This window comes from Zonotrichia albicollis, chromosome 11 (assembly GCF_047830755.1).
Source record: "Zonotrichia albicollis isolate bZonAlb1 chromosome 11, bZonAlb1.hap1, whole genome shotgun sequence".
Classification (NCBI taxonomy): Eukaryota; Metazoa; Chordata; class Aves; order Passeriformes; family Passerellidae; genus Zonotrichia; species Zonotrichia albicollis.
The window spans coordinates 16,732,524-16,754,593 of NC_133829.1; the positions used below are offsets into that span (position 1 = coordinate 16,732,524).

Consider the following 22,070-nt stretch of genomic DNA (forward strand, 5'->3'; position numbering starts at 1 on the left):
CGTAAAAAGAAAATTGGACTGGCCAGGAAAAGATTTGTGGCAGGGAGGGAAAGGAGGAATGTATTGCTTAAAAGTATTTGGATGAATGGGTTAAATTACCAAAACATTTGGTGCTTTTCTGAACACATGGCATATGTGGGTGGTTGTGTGGGAGTAATTTGGGAGTAAGGAAGGCTCTATTCTCAGATTATGTGCTGTAAAACCCTTAAACAAAGAGAAAAGTCCACCAAAAATAACCCCTTTAAGTTGCTACATTTGGAGAAGGCACATACATACAAATTGATGCCTGTTTCAGCTTCTTCCAAATACGGTGTGAGTCTTTTCCAGTTTTGGTGGAAACCACTGCCCTTTCCTTTTGCTGAATGTGGGAAACTTAATTTCTACAAACCTCTGAAAACCAGTTTCAAAAAGAGCACTTCTTCCTCACAGTGAAATCCTTGAAAAGTCCTTTGCTGGTGCAAAGCTGGGGCTATACATGAGCTTTTCTTTCATTGTTTAATTTCAGACCAAAGAGGGGTCCCATTGCAGCTCTTGCAGCTGCTGAGTGCTTGGCCAGGCTGCTGGAGGCTCAGGGACCCAGAGCTCTTGGTTTGGGCCATGGCTGTTCTTCCTGCACCTCTGAAAATTGGCTGTTGGTACACAAATCATGAACCTCTTGCTGTTTGAGGTGTAAAACAATTTGCCACCCACAGTTGCCATTATCAAAGCCCTTCTATGTTGAACTGAAGTGTCTGGCTTTTTGAGAGAAGTGCAAGCGTGTACCTGGCAGACATGTACTACACTGAATATGTCATTTCCACTTTCTGCTTATTCTTAGACTTCCATAATAATTTCCACATATGAATGCAGGAAAAATACTCAGTCTAGTTCTGTTTATCCTAGCAGTCACTTCAGTGATGGTAGATTTGGAGCATGTTGGGTTTTGTTTTTTTTTCATTCTGAGTAATTCTGCTGATCTGTGTTGCGTTTTTTTTTTTTTTTCTTTTTGTCTTTTTTTTTGGTACAGTTTTATCTTGTGGGCCAGGAGTGGGGAGTGAGTACGTACTTAAACAGTGCTGGTAATACATAAACCAGGCTCACGAGCTTTTTGCTCCTTAATTCCCTGTCCAGGCTCAGGGCTAACAGCTGTGTTTTCAAATGCTGAATGTTTTACAGAACAATGGGAGGTGAAATCAAATCTTCTCTGCTAATATGACCTGTCTGGTCTGTCTCTAGGTGGAGGATGCATTGTCTTACCTTGACCAGGTGAAGCTACAGTTTGGTAGTCAGCCACAGGTCTACAATGACTTCTTGGATATTATGAAGGAATTTAAATCTCAAAGGTAACAAGCTGCATTTGCTTCTTCCTTCCAGAGTGTGTGTGGACATGGGAGCACAGGGCAGGGGCTGAATTCTGTCCTTTGTAAACAGAATAACACACCTGGACAATGATGTAAAAGCAGTTGTGTGCTTTATTTTCTGAAAATGAAATGCATCCCTTCATTTATACTAAATCTCTGCCTAGAGTGGGAGTTCACAAGTTCAGCCTTGACAGCTGATTCATCTGGTTGTCTGCCCATTAATAATGGTCAGACTTGGGACTGGATCTCATGGATATAAAGCCCTGTCTGGGCTGATAAAATAATGCTAATGTCACTCTAGAGTTCAGCAGTCTGCAGGATTCAGTTTTGCATTGTTTTATGTGTTAGAGGTGATAAGGGGAAGGAAAAGTGCACTGGAAGATTGCTGTGTGGAGAACTTTGTCCCAGTGCAAGGTGCCAGGGGACGGTGACGTTGTGATCTTGTTCCTTGCCCAGCATCGACACTCCGGGCGTGATCAGCCGTGTGTCGCAGCTCTTCAAGGGCCACCCAGACCTCATCATGGGCTTCAACACCTTCCTGCCACCTGGCTACAAGATTGAGGTGCAGACCAATGACATGGTGAACGTGACCACCCCGGGGCAGGTTCACCAGATCCCCACGCACGGGCTGCAGCCCCAGCCGCAGCCGCAGCCGCCGCATCCGTCGCAGCCTTCGGCGCAGTCGACCCCGACACCAGCACAGCCGGCACCACAGCCCACACCTGCCAAAATCAGCAAGGTGAGGGGCTCTGGGTGACCTGCACTGAGAGCACAGAGACCCTGCTGCCTCCAGCTGGAGCTGGTGTGCAGCTAGAGGGTGAAAAATTAACTCCCACGCTGCTTTCCCACAGTATTCGTGAACCTTCATGTGTTCCCCTTCTGCTGCTGGATTCATTTCTCATTTTCAAACTTGAAGAAGTTAATTTGACAGCAAATCAAATAAGCTTTCCAAAACATTAAGGGTTTGGAGAAGCCTTGTCGCTGGCAGTGGGGAACTGAAAGACAGTCAGAGCATCTGGTAAATGGCACACACATTATTCAAGAAGTGATCCAGCAACCTAGGGAAAAGGTTCCTAGTTAAAGCACTGGGCACACACTGTCTGCCTGCTTTTGTGTGTGTTGTCTTAGACCTAAAGTCCCAAGAAATTGCCCATAAAACAGAGGTTGTGATAAAGATGTTCTCTTTGCTGTGAAAGTGTGTGGGTCATTTCAAATGCTTGAGGCAATTAAGCCTTTAGGAGACCTTCATTTGTTATTTGGTGGCCTCTGCATTGCTTAAAGTCTTGTTTTCAGATTGAATGGTTTTTGTAGAAGGGTCTGGTTCAGCTGTCAGCTGGAAGGGTTCAGGAGTTATTGGCAACATCTAAAGTGCAAGAGTTTAGCAGAATTACCATGGTGTTGCCTGTAGGTATTGGCTGTGTGTGTCCAAAACAGAGACCTTTGAGTAACAAAGAAAATTTGACTCTGGTTTAGATATAATCCAGATTCTACTGTCCAAAAAATGTATTTTATGGGAAACAGAACAGGATAATAGACATTCAAGGAGATTACTCCAGATGAAATTTTGTGTATTTTAGCCTCAAAGTGCAAAAATATTTCAGAGCCTTAGGGAGGGGATCTCCAAAGTTTCAAGGGTTAATCCCTAAACTGTTAGAGAACAATTGCCTGGAAAAGCTAAAGGAAAAGGTAACATGCAGTTAAAAAGCAGCAGGATTTAAAATGTGGCAGTTAGCTGATCTCTGGGCAAACATTGTTGGGACATGCAACTTCCTGCTCAGAAATGGCAAACAAAAACATGCTGAAAGATTTGCTAAAAGATTTGCCAAGCTGGACACTGCAGATCATTCCGGAATGAACTTGCCTGTGCTAGATTTCAGGGATTTTTTTCTGAAGAGGTACATGCTCTCAGTAAAGATATAGCAGTCTTCTTCTCAACACCATGGGATAAGTGGTTTTCTCCCTATCACACCTGTCAAGTGTTGAACTATCCTTGCTGAAGCTTTAAAATGTGCCTGAGGGACAGGCTAGACAATGAGGTAAGATGTCCCTACCAGGCAGGTAAAGGCAGAACAGGATATTGTAACAGGATATTTATGCCCATCTTAAGACAGTTATTTAAATTCTCAGTCCTGAAAACTCTGTTTAATATGAGTTTTGAAATGCAAAACATGAGGGGAATAAGTACTTCCATTTCCATTTAAAATGCCACCTCAAAACTAAATTTTCACCTGGCTGTTCAATGTCCATTGAGAGTATTCAAAATAATTACTCACTGCCTGCTTTTTGTCTGAAGAAACTCATGTTTTCCCTTGCTATTGCCTTCATTCATCCCACAATTGTTGACTAGTGCCAAAGTGACTGGCTGTGTGGGAGCCAGCCATATCTATGCATTTTGTCTCTGTTAAGTTTTTGAGGTAGTTTGTGTCTCTTGCCAGGTTTCAGTCCAAAGCAGTTAGCAAGGAAAATAATAATAACTGCTTGAATGGCCCAGGTATATTGTCTCCGTGATGCAGTTTAGTCTTTGCTGTCCCAATAAATATTTATCTATTTTTATTTATTTATTTATATCTCCATAAGTGGATTAAAATTGCCTTTATCCTGACCGTGAGGGGATCTACTGCCTCCTAACAGAGCCTGTGTTCCCCTCAGCCATCGCAGCTGCAGGCCCACACCCCTGCCAGCCAGCAGACGCCGCCGATCCCGCCGTACGCATCGCCGCGCTCGCCACCGGTGCAGCCGCACACGCCCGTGACAATCTCCCTGGGCACCACGCCGTCCCTGCAGAACAATCAGCCCGTGGAGTTCAACCACGCCATCAACTACGTCAACAAGATCAAAAACCGCTTCCAGGGACAGCCAGACATCTACAAAGCCTTCCTGGAGATTCTCCATACGTATCAGGTGAGTGTTGGCAATGTGAGTTTGTGTCTGTGTATGGTTCTTCCTCTTGCTTTGCTTTGGGAGTGCTGTCCAAAACTTGCATTTGGGTCTTCTGCTGTACTAGCAGTGGCCAGCAGGTAATCATGGACTGGTTTGGATTGGAAGGGGCCTTAAAGATCATCTAGTCCAACCCTTCGCCATGGGCAGGGGCACCTTCTGCTAGGTCAGGATGCTCCAAGCCCTGTCCAGACTGGTCTTGAATTCTGCTTGAACTAAGCAGAAGTTTGGCAAGTTAAAAAGATTACATAGCAGGATGAAGTAATAGATCTCAATCCATCATCTTTATTTGGAAGTCTCTGCAATGCTTGTTTAAAAACTGGGTTTGGCTTTTTTCTATAAGCACGTGTCAGGATGAGGCAATGTGGCTGTAGCTCTAAAAGCAAAAAGAACCACTTCCTTGGTCAGTGTCTTATTGTTCAGGGCCAGTTGGGCATTTAGGATGTATTTATAGTGTATATATAAGTATAGATATTTAGAATATATGAGTCATACTATTAATATAGTATGATGCTTTATAAAAGAAGCTGAGACCTTTGCTGTTCCATTATTCCTATCACTGAAAGTTTGTTTGTTTTTTCTTTGTCACTTGAATAGTTTGTGCATCCTTTCTTCTGACACCTCTCCTCTTTCCTCTGGCAGAAAGAGCAGCGTAATGCCAAGGAGGCAGGAGGGAACTACACACCAGCCCTGACAGAGCAGGAGGTCTATGCCCAGGTGGCTCGCCTCTTCAAGAACCAGGAGGATCTGCTCTCAGAATTCGGGCAGTTCCTGCCTGATGCCAACAGCTCTGTGGTGAGTACCCTTGGAGATAGGGGGAAATACCTAGTGCAGACTGTTCTGTGTGAAGCCAGTGTTCAGAAAAATGGGCTTTTGCTCTAACTTTCCTGGAGTGTGGGAAGGAGATCGAGGGATAGACTGTGGTTTCTGGCTACAACTTGTCTCTAAAAAAACTTTTATTTTAAATGCAAGAGGGTTGTTCTAAGTTAGGACTGTAACTGCAGTAAAATCCATTGATCATTAGAGCTATGAGCTTTGGGGTCCCCAGCACAGGAAAGACATGGATCTATCAGAGCAAGTCCAGAGGCCACCAAAATGATCAGAGGGATGAAGCACATCTCCTGTGAGGAAAGGCTGAGAGAATTAGGATTGTTCTGCCTGGAAAAGAGAACGCTCAGGGGTCACCTAATTGTGGCCTTCCAGTATCTGAAGAGAGCCTCAAAAAAAGATGGAGAAACTTTTACAAGGGCATGGAGTGGCAGGACAAGGGAGAATGGCTTCAAACTGAAAGAGAGTAGGTTTAGATTAGATAATAGAAAAAAATTCTTCCCTGTGAGGGTGGTGAGACAGGGTGGCAGAGGCTACCCTGAGAAGCTGTGGCTGCCCTATCCCTGGAGGTGTTCAAGGACAGGCCAAATGGAACTCTGAGCAACTTGGAATAGGGAGAGGTGCCCCTGACTATGGCATGGCATTGGAACTGAATGACCTTAAAGGTCCCTTCCAACCCAACCCATTCGGTGACATTCTGTGTGGAACATAGCCCTTAATGGTCTTATGGGTTTGTCTCTGAACAAGCTGTTGAGCAAGACAACTGCAGAGAAAGTGGAATCAGTCAGGAATGACCACGGGGGCACAGTGAAGAAGCCACAGCTCAACAACAAGCAGCAGAGACCCAACCAGAATGGCTGCCAGATCCGACGGCACTCGGGCACCGGAGCCACCCCTCCGGTGAAGGTAAGAGCCTGGGCTGCTCCTTCAGGATGTGTCTTCCAAGTCCTTGTGGTGTTTGTGGCACAGGCTGCAGCTTGAGAACATGGAAAATAGTGTTTGTCTTTAAACCTTTCAGAAGTCCTTGTTTCCAAGCACAAGTGTTAGCCTCTGATTTTTGCAAGCCGGTGGTGGTATCTGTTCCTGAGGGTGGGACATAGTTACTTTAATGGCTTGGGGAAACAGAGTTTTCATCACTTTCTAATAAAGATGTAGTTTTAATAGCAGTGTTTAATGAGGGGGGAGTGATGGAGTGTGGAGATAAAAGTCTCAGAAATGCCACAGAATAAATTTGCCCAATATTTGTAGCAAATGTTCCTAAGGCACGTAGGAAAAGATGAGCTCAAAAGGTGTGCCTGAAAGCTTTGTTGTAGTAGAAGTTGGAGCAGATGCAGTAGAATCATGTTTGCTCATCTTTCCTGTGATGAAGCTTTTAATACAATGATAAATGATTATTCTCTCAGCAGAGTTTGCCCTTTTCAACTGACGCATGATTTGTGAGAGCAGCGAGGCTTTGTAGTGCAACAAAAATTGTCCTGTGGCCAGGTGACCTCGTGTTTGTGCATGAGGGATAAATTTGCCTGCTTTTTTTGAAGCCAGTACATCTTCCTTTGTCATGAGAAGCATTAGCAGGCATAATTGTACCATTTAAGTCCCCTTCTGCCCTTTCTCCTCCTCTTCAAATCGAGGTCACCAAAGTAAAGCACGTTTTGGAGACACCTTACAGTCTTTCTGAGGATGGGGAAAGTAAAGCATCTTTCAGTAGAATGTAAGAGAGAAAAAAAATTGCCATTCTGGGGAGGTGTAAGACTTGCAGAACTGGATGAGTGATAGGAAAATCATCTATTCTGGCAGTTTTCCAAAGTAGTTATCAAAGTAAGATATGCTGCAGTGTGATTGAAACAATCAGCTAGTTACAGGAAAGGGTGAAACAATGTATTACAGATATATGGAGTGGCATGCTACTTATTAACATTCAGTAAATTAACTTGTAGCACATGCTTTAATAGACTGTTCTTCTTTAAAAAGCCATCTTTCCTTTAATGGGAAGCACATGGTGGGGTCAGGGAGCTGGTGCTCACCTGTGATAGATAATCAAATGATCCCAACTTTTATTTTTAATTGCCTTTCTTTTTTTTTGATAACAGAAAAAACCAAAGCTGCTTGGTTTGAAAGACCAGTCTTTGGCAGAAGCCAGCAAACATGGTGTGGGGACAGAATCTCTCTTCTTCGAGAAGGTGAGAGGCAGGATGTAGATGTTGCATGTCCTTGATGTATATCCTTCCTATGTACACATCTGGATTTTTATCACACTGAAGTGTGTGAGATTTACGCCACCCTGATTTCTCAGCTTAACCTCAGATGTATCCTGCGACCTCTAAGTCAGATACATTGAATTTTTTTTTTTAAATTGGTGATATTTTTTACCTGTGTCTTTTCCCCAAAACTCCTCCTCCAGCTTTCCACCTGCTGCTGCTGGGCAATTTGTTTGAGGGAATGGGATTATTTTCCTGTAACCCACACTCCAAGTGGTTTTCCCCTTTATAAGATCCCCCTACAGCTGATGATGTGTCTTGCTGTGTTGGCACAGCTTGTACCCATCTACAGCCAGCTGGCTGCAGGGGGAGAGCTCAGTTTACAAAGCACCTGATTCATATTTACATTGGGCTGTTGTTTTTTTTTAATTTCCCCTCAGAGATTAATCTAATTAATTGCACAGTTGTTACCTGTTGCTGGTTTAGCACACGGATCAAGTGAAAGGAGATATGGGATGTTTCCAAGTGGTACCTTGGTGTCTTCTCTGAGATGTCCAGACAGTGCCTTATAGCTCAGAGGGGAGTATGGGATGAAGTTAAAACCATCTTTTAAGCAATATTCACGCACTGATGACAGTTTTGGTTGCTCCCTGCTGAACTGGTGAATTCTGCAGCGTGATGGGAACCAGCTAATGGTAACTGGGAACCAATTTATTGCTTGGAGGATGTGTAGGTGTTAACATGAGTAAACCTAGAAGTCCCTGCTGTGGAATTATAACCATAATGATGAATAACTTAACAGTGATAGATCTCAGTCGGATGTGTAGATCCTGCTGTTCTTGTGGGAAAGGTGGTGGTGTTGGGATGAATAGTTTGGCTTTTTCATTTTGTGAAGATCAGGGTTACAGAAGGAGGATTACAGAGGTCACAGAAGGAGGATTGTCTGTGACAATCCAAGCTGGAAGCAGGCAGAGGCTGGAGAGGTGTTACCCAGGCATGGGTCTCATATCCCCCACTCCCTGCTTGAAATACTCTCTGAAGTTTAAAAGCAGCCTAGGTGGGTTTGTGGTGCTGCAGTTGTAACTGATGTTGTCCATGAATCCAGTGCTTTGTGATCCAGCTGTTAGAGGGTTCTCTGAAGGATTTAGTTCTGCACTTGCAGCTCCTTTCTTAGAGTAATGCCCCAGAGCTGACATTGCAGGGGATCCCAGTGTGGGGGTGGCTCCAGCAGTACCAGTTTGCCTGGCCCTGTGTACAGGGCAAGTTCTCTCTGTTCAACTCAAAGATTTGTGTGCCTTGGTGGGAAACAGTGTCAAACCCAGGTCTCCTGGACCTCCCCCTGCTAAGTGTGACCCTGACCGCTCCTCTTCTCTTGTCTCTCTGGCTCAGGTCCGCAAAGCTCTGCGCAGCACTGAGGCGTACGAGAACTTCCTGCGCTGCCTGGTCATCTTCAACCAGGAGGTGATCTCCAGGGCTGAGCTCGTGCAGCTGGTCTCCCCATTCCTGGGGTAAGTGCAGCCCCTCTCCTGGTCTGTTTCTCTTGTGGAGCCAGGGAAGAAACACCTTCATGGCCTTCTGCAGTGCCCTTTCCTGTTCCTTATCCCAGAGAGATTCCCAGCTGTGTCCTGACAGGCAGTGTGCAGGAGCAGCACAGGTGTTGCTTGCTGTGTGCCTTCCCTTTCCAGTAGGGCAAACAAAATTATGAGCAGCCTGTTTTATTGCAGTTTCTTGTTATGGAATCATTCTCAAATTATATCATTTGAGAAAAGATCAACTGTCTAATTACACAGGCAAACGTCCCCCCAAAAAAGCAGAGTGCTAATATAAGCTCACTAAAGTTTCCAAAAAGCAGCTGAATTCTGTCACAAAACTAAAAATGTTAAGGAACTCTGTACTTTAAATAGGAATTTACAACTTCCATGATTGTCAGCAGTGTACAGAACAGCTCTGTTAATTGGTTAAAACCAACAGATATCTTCTCATCTACTTTGGGCAGCCGGATTTCAGTGTTTCTTTTACCTGGGCACTGAATTCCTGGTTCCAAGGGAGAAGGTAGTAGCAACATAAATTGGGTTCAGGACCCCAATTCTCAACTGTGCAGAGAAACTACCCTAAGGAGCTTCCACTCACTCTGTAGGTCCACGGGAATTAGCCAGGCATCAGCAGGATACCTGACTTTAGGTAAAAAAGGTGGAATATTTGACAGGAAAATTCTGTACTTTTCCCATCTACTGCCTGTGCTCCTAACTACAGGGAAAGATAAAATACAGGGGGGGTTTTATTCTGGAGTTGGACATTGTCTTTTGCAATTAATAACTAGTGATTCAGTTAGTAACAGGTTGAGTTCATCCTGTTGCTGGAGCTTTGCATGAAATAAGAGGATGTGAACAAATGCTGTATTTTAGACAAATTAATTTTTCAGGAAATTCTGCAAACAGGCAAACCTGGGCCTTGCAGGCAAAGGTTTCTCTGTGATTCATGCTGCTCTGTGAAGTCTGGTTGAAGCAATTGCTTGGCACTGAAACCTTTTGTGTAGTTACAGAGTTGCCTTTGGATTTCTTCTTGCTGCCTCTGGAAAGGAAAGGTCTGGTTTAAGGTTCAAACCATTGGCAAACAATGAAGAACCTGGCCTGAGTTCTGCACCAGGGTGGTTTGGGGACACCCAGATGTGGCTGTGCCACGAGTGCTGTCCCTGTAGCAAAAGCTTTGGCAGCTGCTCCTTGCTGGTCACTAATCCTAAAGCACCTTAGCTGCACCAGGAGAGCAATCCTCACCTGATCTACAGCAGGTGCTTGCTTTTCATTTATCAGGCTCTGTGAAAGTGGGGTTGGGCAGAGAGGGTCGTCTCACCAGATTGATAATTTAGAGGATTCTCTGTAGTAATCAATTCTAGCCTCAGCATCGCAGTTCAGTGCTGTTTGCATTTTGTTTAGCTCATTTTTCACTTTATTCCTTTTATTTTAGGAAATTCCCAGAACTGTTCACTTGGTTTAAAAACTTCCTGGGATATAAGGAGTCTGTTCACATGGAGACGTATCCCAAGGAACGGGCTACTGAGGGGATTGCCATGGAGATTGACTATGCCTCCTGCAAGAGGCTGGGCTCCAGCTACAGAGCCTTGCCCAAGAGCTACCAGCAGCCCAAGTGCACGGGGAGGACTCCTCTGTGTAAAGAGGTAAGGCAGGGGCAGTGCACAGAGCAAGGCTCTTCCCAGCCTTTTTATAGCAGAACAGAGCAGGATGGGGGATTTTGTTTGTATCCCTGTGTTGGAAAGGTTCCTGGGGGTGGTGGGCATGGGGCTGGGGTCAGGCAGCTGCTTTCCCAGCACTGATGCATGCTGCTTCTGCAGCCAGGCGTGTGTGGGCACACCATCCTGGCTCAGGATCCCCGCTGTGCGTGTGGCAGCCCCAGGGGAGCACAGCTCAGGAATTCCTGGTGGCACTCCCATAAACATCTGGATCACAGCCAGAAGTTATTGCACAGGCTGAGGTGTCCGTCTAGGAACTGGGTTATGCTGGGAGTTGTGGTACCCACGTGGCTGTGATGGTTGGCATCAGCTCTTCTGCAGAAGTTTGTGAAAGGTTTGCATAGAGTGTTGGGAGGCAGCTGGAGAAAAACCTACTGAATAGTTATGATGGTTAATTACTGACATACCTAATGCTCCTACATCTTGTTTATGATGTGCTGTGTGGTATGACCTGTGAAAGGAACATTAAGATTGCAAACTTAAGTAGGAGATGACAGAACTGGTTTTCTGTGTGATCTTAATGTGATCTCAGAGGTCCTTTACAAGGTAGTATGTAATTCAGGATTATTGCCACCTTTTTACCTAAATTCTCACTTAGTCTGCTTTCAGAGTTGTCTCTAGGCCAACTTTAAAAGAAAATCATGTTTTCTGTAGACAGATTCTCCCACGTATTCCCTCAGATGCATCCTTCTTTCTCCCTGAAATGCTGAATTTTTAATCCATGTCTTGACACGTCTCTCAAAAGCTTCTTGTGTGATGCAGTTACAAACTTTTCTCCTGTGAGAATCTAATGACTCAGTTGTTCAGGCTTTGAGTTTATGGAAACTGGATCTGGTTTTCAAGACTACCTGCCAAAATTATTGTTTCTTTGCCTTTGGCCTCTTTGAGGTGGTTGTTGGGTTGTTTGTTTGTTTGCTTTTTTATGTTCTGCTCCTGTATTGAAAGCTGCAGGTGCTGAGCTGTTTTGTCAGGAAAGGTGATGCTGGGGTATGGTTTTATCCTTCCAATTAGCCTTATTTGGAGGCAGCAACTGTGTCCTGTCTAATAGTCAGGTCTGCTGTGGTGACCATACAGTGTTGATGGTGAATCACACATGGGGATCCAGCTGGTTGCAGCTGACTAATCCAAAGTAGCAGAAAAAGCTCCTTTCACCTTTATTTTCCTCTTTTCCATAAGGTTTTTCCTCAGAGCTCCAGCCTATGAATTTTTCACACTGTCTGGCTGTTTGGGGTTGCCCTGTGAATGCTGGGCTTTGGAAGGCACACACTTTTTCCAGCTGGAAATTAGATTGCCCCATCAGAAGATTGCTCTTGAAGCTGGCCAGGTGTGATCCTCTTGAACACTGACCACAACTCTTGTTCTCTCTCTGCCTCCCTCAAAGGTTTTGAATGACACCTGGGTCTCTTTCCCATCCTGGTCTGAAGATTCCACATTTGTGAGCTCCAAGAAGACCCAATATGAAGAGCACATCTACAGGTGTGAGGACGAGCGTTTTGAGGTAAGTTGCTTTTCCTTGGTTCATATCTCAGAAAGCTCTGTTCTGTGAACAGTTAATGAGTTTGATGTGATGATACCTTTAATTTTGCATCTTTTATTGTATCTGCCACCTGTTTTTTGGTATAAAAGCTTGTTTTCTCTTCATGCAAGAAGCATTGGCTGCATAACCACTAAGCTGCCACACCTGCCCCTCACCTTTTGTGTGGAGAATTTAGTTCACCCTGCTCTACATGAAGTTGTTGAATGGACAAGCATGGAATTGCTGCATCTTTTCTTCCTGCCCACATAGTGCATGAGAACATGCATTCCCCTGTAATCATCTGCAAAGCAATATGTTCAGGATTTTAAATGACTGACATTTTGACTGGAAATGGAAGTTAGCTGGGCAATTACCTGAATCTGCACAGATTTGGCACGTCCTTTTGTAGAGTAACTGTCAATTGTGTTCTATTCCCAGCTGGAATATGTAATTTCCAAACTGTATCATCCTGGTAGCCTTTAAATTCTTCCACAGTATTATTTAGGTAGCAGATGAAATGTAATTGGATTATTTTAGAGCAGCTGAACACCAAAGTGCTCGAGTACACCTTGTTAAACAGGCACAGCTTCTTGTTTCGTGTCACTTGAATGTTTGCCTCCGTCAAGTATCATGTTTTGTCTATTCAAACGCTACGGCTAATGGCACTGTTCTCTCCAGCTGGATGTTGTCTTGGAGACCAACCTGGCAACCATCCGCGTTCTGGAGGCAATCCAGAAGAAGCTGTCACGCTTGTCTGCGGAGGAGCAGGCCAAATTCCGGCTGGACAACACCCTGGGGGGCACCTCGGAGGTGATCCACCGCAAGGCTCTCCAGAGGATATACGCGGACAAGGCCGCGGACATCATCGATGGGCTGCGCAAGAACCCCTCTGTGGCTGTGCCCATCGTGCTGAAAAGGTACTGACTGCCCCAGCACCCTGCCCCAGGCTCCCCTCACAAGGGTGATGCACTCTGTGCCCTCCAAATTTATGGAAACGTGGCTGAGTGTGCCCTTTAAGGCTGTGAATTTGCCCCAAAAGGTGGTTGTGACTGTGTTCATAGGATTTCTTGGATGAGGGAAGAGATGAAGATCTGACTCCACGTTTCAGAAGTCTTGATTTATTATTTTATTATATACATTACATTAAAACTATACTAAAAGAATAGAAGAAAAGGATATAATCAGAAGGCTGGCTAAGAATAGAATTGGAAAGAATGATAACAAAAGCTTCTGTCTCGGACAGAGAGTCCAAGCCAGCTGGGTGTGATTGGCCATTAAGTAGAAACAACTCTATGAGACCAATCACAGATCCACCTGTGTTGCATTCCATAGCAGCAGATAACCATTGTTTATATTTTGTTCCTGAGGCCTCTCAGCTTCTCAGGAGGAAGAATCCTAAGGAAAGGGTTTTCCATAAAAATTGTCTGTAACAGGTTGTGGCTGCCCAACCCCTGGAAGTGTTCAAGGCCAGGCAGGGCTTGGAGCAACATGGTCCAGTGGGAAGTTTCCCTCTCCATGGCAGGGGTGGAACAGGATGATCTGTAAGGTCCCTTCTGAACCAAGCCATCCATGATTCTATTTTTCTGTGAAACTAAAAAAATCATTTATATTCTGGACAGTTGGTGTATTCCATAATGATCACCTACAGGGAATTGCCCTCCTGAAGCAAAATCCTTACAGCTCAGCTGGAAGGATATAGAGCTTTTGTTGTCTCCTCTTCAACTTTTTTCTTCCCTGGTGTCAGCACTGTGTGTAAGATAAGGGAACTATTGTCCCAGGGCTAACTGTGATCCCTTTCCAAATCCTATAGGTGTGTGTGCCCAGATCCTGGTGTCTCTGCTATGCTCAGATTCCCAGTCCTGCTTCTGTTGTCAGCCTCCCCTTCCTTAGTTAAAAGGGAGTGGATGCTGCATCTCCTTGGGGAAGGTTGAGGGGATGTGTAAGCAGCACATGCTGTTTTATCTCTGTGGAGCTCTGGGTCCTGTGTTTTGGAGTTGTGGAGCTGGGCAGAGCAGCCTTCCCAGGATACCTGCAAGATCCCAGTTTCCCTGCCCTTCTTCAGCTGAATCAGGGGTGCTTTGCTTGGGATGCTGACTCAAGGTTCATGGGTGCATTCCCAGGATACTCAGGTGTCCATGCTTTGTTCGGTTGTCCAAACTAACCTGCCCCTGTTTCACAGGTGGGGATTTCTGGGGATTTCTGAGACCAGGGCCGTTTTTGCCTTCCCTGTCCCTTTATTCCTTCTCCTAGGGCTGCTTTGTTCCTGCATGGTTTTACCTAAATGTGAATGGAACCCAGAGTGGTTTCTCCAGAAGGGTGTGTCCAGGGGGCACCTCCTGGAAAGCTCCTTTCTGTGGGATCTTGGATCCATGCCCATTTCATTGGGAGTTCAGCTCTTGTCTACACTCACTAAGAACCACAAGCTGAGGTTTTTCTTATATGCTCACCTCTTAGCTCACCTTTGTTTTCTTGATCCAAGGTTAAAGATGAAAGAGGAGGAGTGGCGAGAAGCCCAGAGAGGATTTAATAAAGTCTGGCGAGAGCAGAATGAGAAGTATTACCTGAAATCCTTGGACCACCAGGGCATCAACTTCAAGCAGAATGATACCAAGGTCCTAAGGTCAAAGAGTCTCCTCAATGAGATTGAAAGCATCTATGATGAGGTGAGATGGTCACCAGCAGTTTCCTTCCCTCAAGCTTATGCACTTTGCTAGTGCAGTTTCAGTTCCTCTTCCTCGCAGCTTGATGAGGGAGGAAATCTGTTTCTAATAGGCTCTTGGGTGGTGGAGAAGGATTGTTTAGGCTGATTTTTATGCTGTTTCTCCTTTGTAGAGGCAAGAACAGGCTTCAGAAGACAATGCTGGAGTCCCCACAGGCCCACACCTCTCACTAGCCTATGAAGACAAGCAGATCCTGGAAGATGCTGCCTCTCTCATCATCCACCACGTGAAGCGGCAGACGGGAATCCAGAAGGAGGACAAGTACAAAATCAAGCAGATCATGTATCACTTCATTCCAGACCTGCTGTTTGCTCAGCGAGGTGAACTCTCAGATGTGGAGGAGGAAGAAGAAGAGGAAATGGATGTGGACGAAGCCACTGGGGCTGCAAAAAAGCACAACGGTGTTGGGGGCAGCCCTCCCAAAACCAAGCTGATGTTCAGCAACACGACAGCCCAGAAGCTGCGGGGCATGGATGAGGTCTACAACCTCTTCTACGTGAACAGCAACTGGTACATCTTCATGAGGCTGCACCAGATCCTGTGCTTGCGGCTGCTGCGGATCTGCACCCAGGCCGAGCGGCAGATCGAGGAGGAGACGCGGGAACGGGAGTGGGAGAGGGAAGTGCTGGGCATAAAGCGAGACAAGAGCGACAGTCCTGCCATCCAGCTGCGACTCAAGGAGCCCAGTGAGTGACTTCTGCTGGGAGGCTGGGGGAAAATGGTGTTTCTGTTTGTAGTGTGCTGACAGGGTGTTTGGTGTCTTCAGGCGCGTGACAGCAGTGAGCCTTTAACATGGGCTCTCTTTTATTATTATCCCTGGGAAGGTGGGGAGAACATAGGACTTGCACTAGCAGAAGGATAATAAGCAGCAGTTATTTCATTGGTGTACACTTGTGTATTCTCAAGTTCCCTAAGTAAAACCTTTCAGAAATAAATTGCTCCTGGAGGAGGCTAGAGCTAGAAAGCCAAATATTATGAAAATACCTGTGGCCTTAAAAGGTATGATTTTGTGTACAAAGATTTACGTCCATAAAGGACAAGTTTAAGTGACTCTTCAGCTTACATGGGTCCCTTTCTCTCCTGCTGCAGTGGACATCGATGTTGAGGATTATTACCCGGCCTTCCTGGACATGGTGCGCAACCTGCTGGACGGGAACATGGACTCGTCGCAGTACGAGGACTCGCTGCGCGAGATGTTCACCATCCACGCCTACATCGCCTTCACCATGGACAAGCTGATCCAGAGCATCGTCAGACAGGTGCCTGCAGCACGGCCTGGGGGCTGGGTGGGGCGGGGCAGGGACAGCAGGCATGTTGTTCGCTCCAGGCTGGCGTTGGAGGCAGTGTTGTATGCCCACATGGGGAATTTCAGCTAAATTCAGGGTATTCCTTCACCCAGCTCTCTGACCTTCATAGTAAAGAAGTGATAGAGAGTGATTTTTGATCTGTTTGAATTACTGAGAATATTCTCTACAAAGTTTTCCATGTGTTTTAGGATGTAAGTATTCAAAGCGTGTCCAGAGCTAATCTTGCTTTAGCTTTGAAAAAAAAAACAAAGAAATTACATCTAAATAGTTCCTTTCCATCAGTGCTGTAGGAGTGCATGCTTTTTCTAAAAACCTTTTGTCTCTTTTATCTGGCTGCTGGAGTAGCTCATTTTGGCTGTTAAACTCCAGTCTTTTTATTGGGTTGGTAGGAAGAATGTGTGAGCAAAGGAAAAATTCTTGTGCCTTTTTGTAGCATAAAGAACAAAAACAGACACAAGGGGCTGGAAGTGGAATAGCTTGAAAGGGCTTTTCTCTTTCAGAAGGGTAGAGCTGCTCTTCAGAAGCCCTTCAGTCCAGAGATTAACTGAATTCAGAAGACAGTTGGGAGACTTTTGATTTTTACACTTACACAAAATATGGATTTGATCTTAAACCTCCCACCCCTCTCCTCAGACACAGCAGCAGCCCCTTGGCGAGGAGAGGACACGCTGTGTCACGGAGCTCTGGCCCTTCCTCCCCTGCTGCTGATCAGAATGTTCTCTGTGTGTAGTTTTTCTCTGAGTACTTGTGCTTTGTCACCTGCTAATTTTTCTAAAGATCTTGTAAGCTTTTCACATAGCAGCAGAGATCATCTGCAAGTGGAAGAAGCTAAGGGATTTTTTTTTTTTTTTTTGCTTGAGCACGATCCCATTGTCGCACCCTTACTTTATTCTATTCTGATGAGGGTGTAGCAGCCTCCCTGACAAACCCCTTGTCCCTGTTGCTCCTGTTTGCAGCTGCAGCACATTGTGAGCGATGAGATCTGTGTGCAGGTGACAGACCTGTACCTGTCAGAGAACAGCAACGGGGCCACCGGAGGGCTCCTGGCGTCCCAGTCCTCCCGCACGCTCCTGGAGGCCGCCTACCAGCGCAAAGCCGAGCAGCTCATGTCCGAGGAGAACTGCTTCAAGGTAAAGCCAGGCTCTGAAAGCAGTGCAAAACCAGCAGGAGCTGAGGGGGTGCCTTTGAAGAAGGGAGAGGCACTGGTGCTTTGAAAAAGAGCTTTGTTTAGGCACCCAAAAATGAAGAAAATTAACTCCGTCCCAGCCAAAACCAGCGCGTGTGCAGCCAGCTTTTAGAACAATGTAATGCTTCTGTAAGGGCCCCTCAGACATGAAGTTTCAAGGAGGAATCTATTTCCTGGAACAGCAGTGAATATCCCCTGTGCTTTACAGCAGCTTTGGGCTGTATCATACTGACTGCTGGGCTGCCCCTGCTTTGATTTGTTAGCTCAAACTCTCCTGTTTCTCTGGTGCCTCAGTTTTGTCGACTGTTGGGAGATCTGCCACTACTCACTGGGCATTAAATCACTGCTGCCTGCATACATTGCTAATAAACCTGTGCTAATCAAATCCATACTTCCTTTGCTGAAGAGGCAGGAAGTGGTCAGGCCCTTTCTGAGCCAGAGAAGGGCTGTGGACAAAAGCCTGAGTGTATAATATCTCTTCCCGTGCCCACAAACTTACTTTGAGGGCCCAAGAAGCCCCCAAAACTGCCAACTTGCTTCATTGTCCCTTTGCCCCAGTGAGAAGTAAAGGTGTCTGTTTCTATTTCATACCTCCTCTTGCTGAAGTTCCTTCTGCTTTTTCTTTGTAGCTGATGTTCATTCAGAGCAGAGGTCAAGTTCAGTTAACCATTGAGCTGCTGGACACAGAAGAGGAAAACTCGGATGACCCTGTGGAAGCAGAGGTAAGGGCAGCTTGTCCAGAGAGCTGACTGTGATGGTCAGGGTTGAGTGTCCAGCTGAGTGGTGGCGTGGTCTGTTAGCACAAGACAAAGAAACATCAAGGATGTGCCAGAAAGCTTCCACTGATGTGAGCAGGCAAACCCTTCTTCGTTTATTTCATACTAGAAAATACTCAAAGCCACATAAAGAACCATTGTACCTGCCTTTTTGGGGATAAGATGCACAGAGCCTTCAGAAGGCATGTTGTGTTCTGACTTCCAGCTTAGCCTCCTCAAGCCCTGCAGTGGTTTGGTGGGAGGGCAGTGGCTGATGTGTGCTCTGTGCTTGCTTCCAGCGCTGGTCTGACTACGTGGAGCGGTACGTCAACTCCGACTCTACCTCCCCCGAGCTCCGCGAGCACCTGGCCCAGAAACCCGTCTTCCTGCCCAGGTGAGTGGCCAGCCTGTGCTGGGAAAGGCCCTTGGAGCTCCTCTCGTTCCACCCCTGCTATGTGCACACACCTCCCATAGACCCTGGCCTAAGCGGAGCTTACACCCGGGGGTGGGTGAGTGCTAATCCCAAGAGGGGTTCTCTGCTTTGCAGGAATCTGAGGCGGATCCGCAAGTGTCAGCGTGGTCGGGAGCAGCAGGAGAAGGAAGGGAAGGAGGGAAACAGTAAGAAGTCCATGGAGAACATAGAGAGCCTGGACAAGATGGAGTGTAAATTCAAGCTGAACTCCTATAAGATGGTGTACGTGATCAAATCAGAGGATTACATGTACAGGAGGACCGCGCTGCTGCGAGCTCAGCAGGTAGGAGCCAGCCAGAGAACGGCGTGGGCTGCTGGTGTTTCCTGGGACTGAGGGGAAGGGAGGAGGCATTGCCTTTCCAGCTGTTTGGGAGGCTGTAAAGGTTTGAGTTTATCCAAAATGAAAACAGCCTGTGACTCCAGATGGGTGAAATTTAGGATTGCACTGGAGGAAACTGATCTGGTCATCTGCATCCCTTGACACTCTCCTTTTCTCATTTTATGGGAATATTTCCATCCACTTCTGTCATGTATTTCGGTTTATAAAACAACTACTTACCATGTTTCTTGCTGATGAGATATAGGTAGTGTATTGAACTGTTTTATTTTCATTAGTTGTGAAGTAATTCTCTTAAACTTCACGTCCACATCAGATGAAAGCATTTTATTGCAGCATAGTGACTCTTTGAAATGCTGATACTGAGGATTTGGATTGAATTCCATCTATCTCATTCAACTGGCACAAACCTCAAGGAAATGTAAGCTTATAAGCAGAATACTGTGTGCCAGTGCTCTTCACAGAGAATCTCAGCATAAATTCTTGAAGTGTTAAATACGTAGTGTGCAGCTTAGCCCTTGGTTACTGGAATACACTGAGGGAGCTGTAGAAGCTACATTGGATTTTGGAAACAAATCTATTGGGTTTAGCAGTTAACACCCCAAAGCAGTTCAGTGTCTGGGAGAACAAACAAATAGTAAAATCTGTAAGTTTTAATCTGGAGGTTTAATTATATTGGCTGTTTTTAATTATGACTGTAGCCATGGCTTTATACCATCTGTCCTGCATTTAGCATTCCTTAGGCAGATGCTCTTACCCAAAAACCTGCACACTTCTTCCTCTCCTTTCTGTTAAGTCAGAGCTTCTTGAGCCTGTTAGACCTGGCCTGGGTCTTAATTTTCTGTAGCAATTTTGTCCCCAGTATGTGTAACACATGTTGAACTTGCTGTTTCCTGGGACTGTGGCGCTCTCAGGGGCTGGGGACAGACACTGAGGGCTGGGAAGAGCAGGACTTGCCTGGTCCTGGGTGCTAGCAGAGAGTAATGCAGAAGGGAACTCACTATATTTCTGAACTCATTTTACCATGTATTTGCTTGGAGAGGAGACTGGGGGAGCCTTCATCAGAGCTTTCCCTCTGTTGTTAGTGCAGTGCCTGCATTTCAAATTCCCTGTGTGTTTGATCCCCTTGCCTGTGTCACCCAGTAGCCAGGCTTGGTGTTATGCTGCAGTTTGGGGGCCAGAGCTGCCTTTTCCTAACACCTCTCCCTGTCTCTGCAGTCCCACGAAAGGGTGAGCAAGCGGCTGCACCAGCGGTTCCAGGCCTGGGTGGACAAATGGACCAAGGAGCACGTGCCCCGCGAAATGGCAGCCGAGACAAACAAGTGGCTCATGGGTGAAGGCTTGGAGGGCTTGGTGCCCTGCACCACCACCTGTGACACAGAGACCCTGCACTTTGTCAGCATCAACAAGTACCGCGTCAAATACGGCACAATATTCAAGACACCCTAGGAGTGCCCCGGGGCGAGGAAGAGCCCGGGGGATGTGTGTGTGTGCGCGCAGCCAGGGAAGGAGGGAGATGCCTTTCTCCCCTCACTGTGCATCTCCGTCACATGGCCACTTGACTAGTGCGTGGCTGGTGCAGCCTGTCCCGCTGGGGACGTGGATCTCTGCCCGGGGCCGTGGGCTGCCGGCCCTTTGTGGGCAGGAAGGACCCTTCTCTGAACTGAGCCATCCCAGAGAAACACCACGAGCTCGTACACACCAGCAGCGTTGAGGCTTTGACTCCCCGGAGGCCCCGAGCGGCGAGGGAGGGGAACACGATGCTCCTCACCACTGGCCCGCTGGGATGTGTCCCCAAAATCCCCAGGTGCCTGGACTGCTGGGATGTGTCCCCGAAGTCCCCAGGTGCCTGGACTGCTGGGATGTGTCCCCAAAGTCCCCAGGTCACCACCGGGTGGATTCCCCTCTCCCAGCGGGCTCCAGCGCGGGGCTGGGGCAGCACAGCCCGGGTTCCTCTCGCTCCCTCCCCTCCCTCCCAGGCTGGACTCACCCTGTGCAGATCGGTCTGTCCTTTCTAGTGCCAGTGGAACTGTTTTATTTTTATTTTGGGTTTTTGGTTTTGTTTTTTTTTTTGTTGTTTTTTTTTTTTTTTGTACCTGCTTGTTTACTAGTCTCTCCTAGTGCCATGCACCAGCTTTTCACACACACGTACGTACACACACACAGCAGAGAACAACACGATTTTAACATGTTCCCCTCCTTTTTTGTAAATAAATGTACAAATTGTCAATTTTTTTGGTTTTTTTTTTCTTTTTGTTTTGTTTTGGTTTTTTTTTTAATTAAAGGAATTATGCTTGATGTGCTAGCATAACTGTACTAGCTTCTTGTGTACCATAGTACCAGGTGGCTTGAGAATTAGTACCGACAGACAGACCGATGGAGACATTTATTACACTTTTTACCAAAGGGAGTTATCATTGTAGTGCTTTTGTGTGGAAACTTTTTTCTCCTTTTTTTGTAAATAAAAAAAATAATGTCTTTGTTCTTAACTGGAGGAAGACACTCGCTCACCCACAGCCGTGTTCCTGGTCTGAGGCACTGTTGCAGCATGCTGGTTTTGGGGTGGGAGGGGGGAAGAGGGAGGTGTAATCCAACCCCTTTTCTAAGGCTGGCAAGAGGAAACAGCAGAGGCAGCATGTGCACTTGGGGGTTAAACAACTGAGGTATAAGCAGCCTGAAAGAAATATAAATATAGAGTATATAATTTTAATTTTTTTTAATGTTTGGCTTTTTTCCTGGTGGGTAATTTTTATCCACCTTGTCTTCCAGCTCCAAGGATCTTCGCTTTTGGGAAGTGTTGCTGAGCAACTCAGCTGGGGCTGATTGTGCTGATGTATTTTTCCCTTTCTGTCTTGGAGAAAACATCATGGGAAATACCAAGCCAGTATTTGACAGAGCTGCTGTATGTGTGTGTGTGTGTGTGTGTGTGGGCAAGAGAAGGAGGAGGGACTGGGGAGGAGCTCGGTGCATTTCACTCCAGAAATCCACATATGGGATATTTTTTTTAAGCAGAGAAATTTAACGCTGGCAGATATTTAAAACGCGGGGGAAGATTCTGAATTTTAAAATGAAGAAGTCAGCACAGACTTTGTAAGCCACGACAGCCACCACTGTACCATGTTTCCTCAAAAGGAGGTGGCTTTCCAAGCAATAATCCCTGGGACACACCGTGGGGAGACCTCTGCCTCTGGTGCTCCATCTGACACCCCGGTGCTTGATCGCGGCCATGG

The 22,070-nt window shown here is 46.3% G+C and overlaps 1 protein-coding gene across 5 annotated transcripts in view; it reads left to right on the forward strand.

Annotated features, from left to right (window-relative positions):
* SIN3A (SIN3 transcription regulator family member A) overlaps positions 1-21,329 on the forward strand; it is a 32,339-nt gene extending 11,010 nt beyond the window's left edge. For 4 of the 5 annotated variants that reach the window (XM_074549541.1, XM_074549540.1, XM_074549543.1 and 1 more), the window contains exons 4-21: positions 1,216-1,322; positions 1,797-2,079; positions 3,972-4,241; positions 4,920-5,072; positions 5,853-6,011; positions 7,193-7,282; positions 8,690-8,808; positions 10,265-10,475; positions 11,929-12,045; positions 12,742-12,980; positions 14,543-14,726; positions 14,896-15,469; positions 15,873-16,042; positions 17,047-17,220; positions 17,906-17,998; positions 18,331-18,425; positions 18,579-18,786; positions 20,059-21,329. In XM_074549541.1, coding sequence (XP_074405642.1) covers positions 1,216-1,322; positions 1,797-2,079; positions 3,972-4,241; positions 4,920-5,072; positions 5,853-6,011; positions 7,193-7,282; positions 8,690-8,808; positions 10,265-10,475; positions 11,929-12,045; positions 12,742-12,980; positions 14,543-14,726; positions 14,896-15,469; positions 15,873-16,042; positions 17,047-17,220; positions 17,906-17,998; positions 18,331-18,425; positions 18,579-18,786; positions 20,059-20,289 — 3,477 coding nt within the window. In that variant the 3' untranslated portion in view covers positions 20,290-21,329. The remainder of the gene's footprint in view (positions 1-1,215; positions 1,323-1,796; positions 2,080-3,971; positions 4,242-4,919; positions 5,073-5,852; positions 6,012-7,192; positions 7,283-8,689; positions 8,809-10,264; positions 10,476-11,928; positions 12,046-12,741; positions 12,981-14,542; positions 14,727-14,895; positions 15,470-15,872; positions 16,043-17,046; positions 17,221-17,905; positions 17,999-18,330; positions 18,426-18,578; positions 18,787-20,058) is intronic. The other variant, XM_074549538.1, reaches the window with a different exon arrangement.
* Positions 21,330-22,070: the final 741 nt, after the last annotated feature.